The sequence below is a fragment of the Rhinoraja longicauda genome, chromosome 43 (genome assembly GCF_053455715.1).
Source record: "Rhinoraja longicauda isolate Sanriku21f chromosome 43, sRhiLon1.1, whole genome shotgun sequence".
In the NCBI taxonomy this organism is placed as follows: Eukaryota; Metazoa; Chordata; class Chondrichthyes; order Rajiformes; family Arhynchobatidae; genus Rhinoraja; species Rhinoraja longicauda.
Window position 1 is genome coordinate 3722373 of NC_135995.1, and position 9188 is coordinate 3731560.

Here is a 9188-nt window from a genome sequence, read left to right on the forward strand (position 1 = left end):
GAAGGTAGTTGAGGCAGGGAATCTGGCAAAATTTATGAAACAATTGGGAGGTACATGGACAGGACAGGTTTGGAAGGATATGGGCCAAACATAGGCAGACGGGACTAGAGGAGAAGGGGCATGTTGGTCGGTGTGGGCCGGTTGGAGCGAAGGGCTTTTTGCCACGACGCATGACTCTATGACTGTCTCACTCGCTGGGTTGGCCATCTTTAGAATCGCTACAGACTAGACCTGCCTCCACGTATCGACCATGAATTTCGTGATTCTGAGCAAAGGGGGATTGGACGCTCTGCGGATCATCGAATTTTCACAGCCTCCTCCCGCCACCAGGTCTGTGGCGGCATCACGTTCGTCCTTAGTTCGAATCCAGGCTTAGACTCACATTATTCGCGGCATGGCGCCATCTATCCTTCCATGTTCGAGTTGATTGCCCATTGAAATAACAAAGTTGTATTGTGTATTTATCACGTGCCAACAAACTGAACAACTCACAGTTGTGATAATATTAGCTCTCATAATTTGATTGCGTAAACGGGTAGAACTGACGACATTAATTATTCAATCCAATGTTATCACTGGGGATTTTATGACAGATATATAACTCCTTTCCAGATCATACATCCAGGCAGAGCAACTGTAATACAGTTAAGATGCATGAGCCCCCTAGTGGCCCAGTGTATGCAATCTATTATCCGCTCTTGGCCGCTCTTGCAATCCCAGGTAATCTACCATGTTGCATAAACCAGATTTAATATGTGATCGTGATCTTTATCTTGTTAAACATTCCGAGTATCTGTACAGTTTATTGCATGTATTCTGTGAAATGATATGGCATTGTTTTTCTTTTCCTAATCAAGTAAATATTGGATTAAGGTAATTGCAAAATCTCAGATTTTTTTTACGATGAAAGGATTATCACGTTCATTCACTGGGTTCTTTATGCAAGTTCGACTGTATGATCAATTCATTTTATTTTCTTCCTACATTCTAAAATCCAAGAGGGATTAAAAGTACCATTAGCAAATTTGCAGATGATACTAAGTTGGGGGGTAGTGTGAATTGTGAGGAAGATGCAATAAGGCTGCAGGGTGACCTGGACAGGTTGTGTGAGTGGGCGGATACATGGCAGATGCAGTTTAATGTAGATAAGTGTGAGGTTATTCACTTTGGAAGTAAGAATAGAAAGGCAGATTATTATCTGAATGGTGTCAAGTTAGGAGGAGGGGGGGTTCAACGAGATCTGGGTGTCCTAGTGCATCAGTCAATGAAAGGAAGCATGCAGGTTCAGCAGGCAGTGAAGAAAGCCAATGGAATGTTGGCCTTCGTAACAAGAGGAGTTGAGTATAGGAGCAAAGAGGTCCTTCTACAGTTGTACCGGGCCCTGGTGAGACCGCACCTGGAGTACTGTGTGCAGTTTTGGTCTCCAAATTTGAGGAAGGATATTCTTGCTATGGAGGGCGTGCAGCGTAGGTTCACTAGATTAATTCCCGGAATGGCGGGACTGTCGTATGTTGAAAGGCTGGAGCGATTGGGCTTGTATACACTGGAATTTAGAAGGATGAGGGGGGATCTTATTGAAACATATAAGATAATTAGAGGATTGGACACATTAGAGGCAGATAACATGTTCCCAATGTTGGGGGAGTCCAGAACAAGGGGCCACCGTTTGAGAATAAGGGGTAGGCCATTTAGAACGGAGATGAGGAAGAACTTTTTCAGTCAGAGGGTGGTGAAGGTGTGGAATTCTCTGCCTCAGAAGGCAGTGGAGGCCAGTTCGTTGGATGCTTTCAAGAGAGAGCTGGATAGAGCTCTTAAGGATAGCGGAGTGAGGGGGTATGGGGAGAAGGCAGGAACGGGGTACTGATTGATAGTGATCAGCCATGATCGCATTGAATGGCGGTGCTGGCTCGAAGGGCTGAATGGCCTACTCCTGCACCTATTGTCTATTGTCTATTGTCTATTATTTCCGACTTCGCACGGGGTGGGTGGATTGAAAGGAGGGTTCTCTGTTGAAGGGAAACTAGAAGGGAGGGAAATAATTCCAAAGTAAGAGTTTTTCAATGAAGGTGGCGCAGCGGTAGAGTTGCTGTCTTACAGCGTTAGACTCTCGAGTTCGACCCTGACTACAGGCGCTGTCTGTACGGAGTTTGTACGTTCTCCCCGTGACCTGCTTGAGTTTACTCCGATGCAGCTCCGCCTTCATCCCACACTCCAAAGACCTACTAGCCTGATTGGTATCGGTAAAATTGTAAATTATCCCTCGTCCGTAGCATGGTGTTAGTGTGCGGGGACTGCTGGTCAGCGTGGACTCGGTGGGCCGAAGGGCCTATTTTCGCGCCTTATCTCCAAACTGAAACTAAACTGAACTAAATAATTTCTCTCAGTGTGTGGAGAATATTTAAGGGCCATTCTGTGTCTCAAACAATGTTTTAGGCTGTGGGAAGGTCGAATGTTGCGCAACCCACAGGTAAGGACACTGCAAACAGATCGAGTAAACATGGTCTAGATCAGATTGCTTGCTCCGTCGTGTCGCATCCAATCTTTGCCTCCTTTTGTGTTACTCCCTTCCGTTTGGGTCATTAGAACATGCTTTGCAAGGTTCTTCGATCAACCATAAAGAAATTGATGGAAATGTATTAAAGTCAATTGAGAAGGCAGGAACAGGGTACTGATTGAGAGTGATCAGCCATGATCGCATTGAATGGCGGTGCTGGCTCGAAGGGCTGAATGGCCTACTCCTGCACCTATTGTCTATTATATTGTTCACGGGAAGACTTTGAAATTAATTAGGACTATTATGCTATAATGCAACGGGGAAGGACGGTAGAGATCGTCTACAGGCAGCAGTTTGACTCACATGACTTTGAAGACACATTACTACATCCACGCATTACCTCAAGTAACACCCTTGCATCCTCTCTCCCTCCATCCCTCCCCCACCCAAGTCGTTGTACTGGCTTCAACGTCGTCCTGTTGAGTCTCATTGACCGTAACGCGTTTTCACCGAGACCACAGCTAAGAATGAAAGGCCTGTTTCCTTTATCATCGTTACTTTATTTGCACATATTTCATTCATTGTGCTTCATCTCTCGATTTCACCGTCTATATCTCTCGTTTCCCTTTCCCCTGACTCTTAGTCCGAAGAAGAGTCTAGGCCTTCTGGGTAAACATTGTAAAAACAGACTGGAGAGAAGGAATGAGTGACATTTGTGGTCGAGACCCTTCTTCAGACGAACATGAACACTGAAGAAGGGCCTGGACCCGAAATGTAACCAATTCCATCTCTCCATAGATGCTGCCTGTCCCACCGAGTTGCTCCAGCATTTTGTGTCTCTCTTCGTTTTAACACAGCATCTGTAGTTCCTTCCGACGTAACCCATAATAATAACTTGTGTTTGCTTCTGCATTGCGCACAGTTAACATCGTGGCTATTGTGATCTTGTCGCGGGGGAAGTGTGGCCTTTCCAGGTGCATCACCCATTACCTCGTGGCCATGGCGGTGTCCGATCTTACCGTGGTCATCACCGGCGTTCTACTCCATCGCATCACGGGCATTTACTTTCCCGGGAGTTACCTGTCGCTCACCTGGGTCTGTCGGATAAAGACCCCGATGGTCTATGCATCCAGGGACACGTCGGTCTGGTTGACCGTGACTTTCACCTTCGATCGCTTTGTCGCCATTTGCTGTCCGAACCTGAAAACCAAGTACTGCACCAAAAGAATTGCAGCTTATGTCGTGGGCATCGTGGCAGCGTTGGGCTGTTTGAAAAACATCCCCTGGTACTTTTTCTACGAGCCTCTTTACTTCAGCAACAACCTGCCCTGTTACTGCCGTGGAAGGTCAGATTTTCACAACTCACCAGTGTGGCAAGCGTTTACAGACCTCGACTGCATCATCTCCCCGTTCCTACCCTTCTTTGTCGTTTTGCTGCTGAACGTGCTGACAGTAAGGCACATCGTCGTGGCCAGCAGAGTCCGCAAGGCGTTGCGGAATAATGCTCGCGCGGAAAATTCCCCCGACCCGGAAATGGAGAACCGGAAGAAGTCCATCATTCTACTCTTTAGTATATCCGGCAACTTCATATTGCTATGGCTCACGTACACGGTCAATTACATGTACTTTCGGATTACTGAGACGTATTATTACTCTGGATATAACGACCCGTTGTTTATCCTCCAAGAGACAGGTTACATGCTTCTGCTTCTGAGCTGTTGCACTAACACATTTATTTAAACGGTGACACAAAGCAAATTCAGAGACGAATTTAAGACGATGGTAAAATTTCTAGTGCAGCAGACAGTTAACTGTGTACGCAGGTAGTCTAGTTAGCGACCTTATCTCATTAAATCCTATTTGGGCAAGAATAATTAATAGAACGACGAGATGGCATGGTAGCCATCTGGTACGCCGACTTCGTAAGGCCATGTACAATATGCATCCAAATGGTATCACCGCATCCATTTTCCAATGAAGGTCCAACATCGATGGTGAATATCCGCAATAAGTAAGCTGCACAACGATACACTATAGACAATAGACAATAGACAATAGGTGCAGGAGTAGGCCATTCAGCCCTTCGAGCCAGCACCGCCATTCAATGCGATCATGGCTGATCACTCTCAATCAGTACCCCGTTCCTGCCTTCTCCCCATACCCCCTCACTCCGCTATCCGTAAGAGCTCTATCCAGCTCTCTCTTGAAAGCATCCAACGAACTGGCCTCCACTGCCTTCTGAGGCAGAGAATTCCACACCTTCACCACTCTCTGACTGAAAAAGTTCTTCCTCATCTCCGTTCTAAATGGCCTACCCCTTATTCTTAAACTGTGGCCCCTTGTTCTGGACTCCCCCAACATTGGGAACATGTTTCCTGCCTCTACTGTGTCCAATCCCCTAATTATCTTATATGTTTCAATAAGATCCCCCTCATCCTTCTAAATTCTAGTGTATACAAGCCTAATTGCTCCAGCCTTTCAACATACGACAGTCCCGCCATTCCGCCACTACTGCAAGGTGGCGGTACGGTAGATTTGCTGCCTAACACCCGACCCTGACTACGGGTGCTGTCTGTACGAAGTTTCTACGTTTTCCCCGTGACATGCGTGGGTTTTCCTCCGGGGGCTCCGGTTTCCTCCTTGCCTCCAAAGACCTGCAGGTTTGGCAAAATTGTAAATATTCCCTCGCGTGTGTAGGACAGTGTTCGTGTCCGGGTCGGCGGGAACTTCGTGGACCGAGGGGCCTGTTTCCACGCTGTATCTCAAAACTAAGCTGAATATCTCCATTTCCTTATCATAAAGTCCCACCGAATACTCTACTGGGCAATGTATCAAAGTGTAGGAATGAAGTATTCAAATTTTCAGGGGGATATCGGATTTCTGGGATATTAATGTTAAACACATACAGCATGTTCTAAAGATGCTGTTGGAAACTGGCAGTTAATAAAGTTATGCTTTTTTATTGTCCCGAACGTTCACGTCGCGGTAATTAACTATGCTTGGTAAGAACTCTTGAAATGAATGAAAATGCCGTTTGAAGATGAGAAGGACACAAAGTGCTGGAGTAACTCAGCGGGTCAGGCAGCATCTCTGGAGAACGTGGACAGGTACAAAGTGCTGGAGTAACTCAGCGGGTCGGGAAGCATCTCTGGAGAACATGGACAGGTACAAAGTGCTGCAGTAACTCAGCGGGTCGGGCAGCATCTCAGGAGAACACGGACAGGTAGAAGGTGCTGGAGTAACTGAGCGGGTCAGGCAGCATCTCTGGAAAAGGTGGATAGGTACAAAGTGCTGGAGTAACTCAGCAGGTCAGGCAGCATGTCTGGACAACATGGATAGGTACAAAGTGCTGGAGTACATCAGTGCGTCAGGCAGCATCTCTGGAGAACGTGGACAGGTACAAAGTGCTGGAGTAACTCAGCAGATTAGGCAGCATCACTAGAGAACATGGACAGGTACAAAGTGCTGGAGTAACTCATCGGGTCAGGCAACATCTCTGGAGAACGTGAACAGGTACAAAGTGCTGGAGTAATTCAGAGGGTCAGGCAGCATCTCAGGAGAACGTGGATAGTACAAAGTGCTGGAGTAACTCAGCAGGCTAGGCAGCATATCTGGATAACATGGATAGGTACAAAGTGCTGGGTGAACTCAACGGGTCAGGCAGCATCTCTGGAGAGCATGGATATGCTGGAAATTGCTGGAAATAAGCCCTTCAGCCCACCAAGTACGCACCGACCAGTGATCCCCGCACATTAACACGAGCCTACACACAATAGGTGCAATTTATACTTATACGAAGTATACAAACCCAAGCCAATTAGCCTACGTCTCTGTACGTCTTGGGAGTCTGGGAGGAAACCGAAGATCTCGGTAAAAAAAGCCGCGCAGGTAACGGGAAAACGTTCAAACTCCGTACCGATAGCACGCGTCGGCTCGTAAGCTGAAAGCGCTGTAAGGCAGCAACGCTACCCGCTGCGCCACCGTGCCGCCGGTGTTAGAGATTGTCCAAATAGATTTTAGGGTCGGGTAGACGTAAGTAGTAAGGTGGATGAAACCACGAGTTCTGCGCAGGTGCTGGAGAAAGCTCCGGTCCAATCGTCGACGTAGCAGAGTACTGTAATGGTGCCGGAGTATTGTCGTAGATAGAGTCATAAAGTAGTACAGCGTGGAAACAGCCCCTTCGGGCCAACATGCCCGCACCGACCAACATGTCCCATTTGCAATAGTTCCTTCTGCCTGCATTTGGCAAATAACTCGCTAAACCTGTCCTGTTCATGTACATGTCCAATTGTTTCTCAGACGTTGCAATAGTCCCTGCCTCAACTACCTCCTCCGGCAGCTCGTTCCATACACCCACCACCCTGTGTGTGAAAACGTCTGTGGAATTCTCTGCCGGAGGAGGCAGTGGAGGCCAATTCAGTGGATGTATTCGAGATAGAGTTAGATTTAACTCTCAGGGCAACGGAAATAAGGGATATGGGGAGAAAGCAGGAACTGGATACTTATTTTGGATGATCACCCATGATCATGTTGAAGGGCGGTGATTGTTCGAAGGGCCGAAATACCTACCCATGCACCTATTTTGTATCTTTCTATTTGACCCCTCAGATTCTTAATAAACCATTTGGGGGAATAAAAGGGCTCGACGTAACCAACGAAAATGCAGGCATAGCTGGGATCTTGGCGAGTGGCTATGGTTACACGTTCGAATTGAAGAAAGTCACAGAAGTTAAGAAAATAAGTTGTGAAGGATGAGGACCAGTTCCGCCAGAGATGTTAGTTAAACATCTGTTCAAGGAGGAAACGGAAGGTGTCGAGGCATTCCTGATGGGAAATGGAATTGTTAGTGGATAGGACGTTCGTGGTAAAGACGAGATGAAGAGGACCAACGAAGAGGTAACCGAGGTGATGTCTCGTGTTACATAGTCGGGGACCTGTACGCTTCGCTAACAATCGGGTTTCCTTGCTGTAATGGGTTTTCCTTTCTGTATGTAACAGCCAGAATGCGAGGATATTTTAGATGTGTCTAGCATGTTCTCAGCTGCTAACAATCCGTGCAAGAAAGTTATTTGATTCAAGAATCAACTAAACAACACAACAACATATTGAGGGCGGCATGGTGGAGAGTTGCTGCCTCACAGCGCCAGAGAACCGGGTTGGATCCTGACTCCCGGTGATTGTCTATACGGAGTTTGTACGTTCTCCCCGTGACCTGCGTGGGTTTTCTCCGAGGCCTCTGGTTTCCTCCCACACTCCAAAGAAGCACAGGTTTACAGTTTAATTGGCTTCGGTATAAATGTAAACATTGTCCCTAGCCTGTGTAGAATAGTGCTAGTGTGCGGGGGTCGCTGGTCGGTGCGGACGCGGTGGGCCGAAAGGCCTGTTTCCGCGCTGCATATCTAAACAAAGCGAAACTAAACCAAACAACACTAAACTAAACGTTTCTTTACTTTGAATGGATCGCTGCGTTCCTCTAACTCTGGTACTTTACCCGATCTGTTAACTATCGCCACTTATTTTTGCTTTCAATTTCAGATTCCCGCAATCTGCAGCATTCCTGTTGCCTATCGTCATCCTCATTTCCATGCGAATTTTTCAAGTCTTAATCTCCCTTTCTATTGAATAGCATATAAGCGCAAATGAATAAAATTTATCGTAACGTGTGCAATTGAACGAGTTCCGTTGCTGACAAAAATGAAGACCACAATGAACTCCTTAATGCTTCGAAGGTATCACTAAATGCTGGCGTAATTCAGCAGGTCAGGCCGCATCAAGGAGATAGGGAATGGGTGACGTTTCGTGTCGAACCCCTTCTTCAGACTGATGTCAGGGGGGCGGGACAAAGAAAGAATATAGATGGAGACAGGAAGACAGTAGGAGAACTGGGAAGGGGAGGGGGAGGGGGGAAAACGAGAGAGACAGAGGAACTATCTAAAGTTGGAGACGTCAATGTTCATACCGTTGGGCTGCAAGCTGCCCAAGCGAAATATGAGGTGATGTTCCTCCAATTTCCGCTGGGCCTCACTATGGCACTGGAGGAGGCCCATGACAGAAATGTCAGACTGGGAGTGGGAGGGGGAGTTGAAGTGCTCACCCACCGGGAGATCAGGTTGGTTAAGGCGGACTGAGCAAAGGTGTTGAGCGAAACGATCGCCAACCCTGCGTTTGGTCTCGCCGATGTAGAGAAATTGACATCTAGAGCAGCGGATACAATAGATGAGGTTGGAGAAGGTGCAGGTGAACTTCTGTCTCACCTGTAAAGACTCTGTGGGTCATTGGATGCAGTTGAGGGGGGAGGTAAAGGGACAGGTGTTGCATCTCCTGCGGTTGCAGGGGAAAGTGCCCGGGGAGCGGTGGTTTGGGTAGGAAGGAACGAGTGGACCAGGGAGTTATGGAGGGAACGGACTCTGCGGAACGCAGAAAGGGGAGGAGATGGGAAGATGTGGCCAGTAGTGAGGTCCCGTTGGAGGTGACGTAAATGTTGGAGGATGATTTGTTGGATACGCTGGCTGGTGGAAGGTGAGGACAGGGAGGATTCTGTCCTTGTTATGAATGGGGGGAAGGGGAGCAAGAGCGGAGCTGCGGTATATTGAGGATGCCCTAGTGAGAGCCTCATCTATAATGGGAGACGGGAAACCCCGTTTCCTGAAGAATGAGGACATCTCTGATGCCCTAGTGTGAAACACCTCATCCC

The 9188-nt window shown here is 47.6% G+C and overlaps 1 protein-coding gene across 1 annotated transcript; it reads left to right on the forward strand.

Annotated features, from left to right (window-relative positions):
* Positions 1–250: 250 nt before the first annotated feature.
* Positions 251–4234, forward strand: LOC144612153 (putative G-protein coupled receptor 139). The gene is made up of 3 exons (XM_078431714.1): positions 251–347; positions 613–720; positions 3417–4234. Exons 1-3 carry the CDS (start codon positions 251–253, stop codon positions 4232–4234), a joined length of 1023 nt encoding a protein of 340 aa, XP_078287840.1.
* The last annotated feature ends 4954 nt before the right edge of the window (positions 4235–9188 follow it).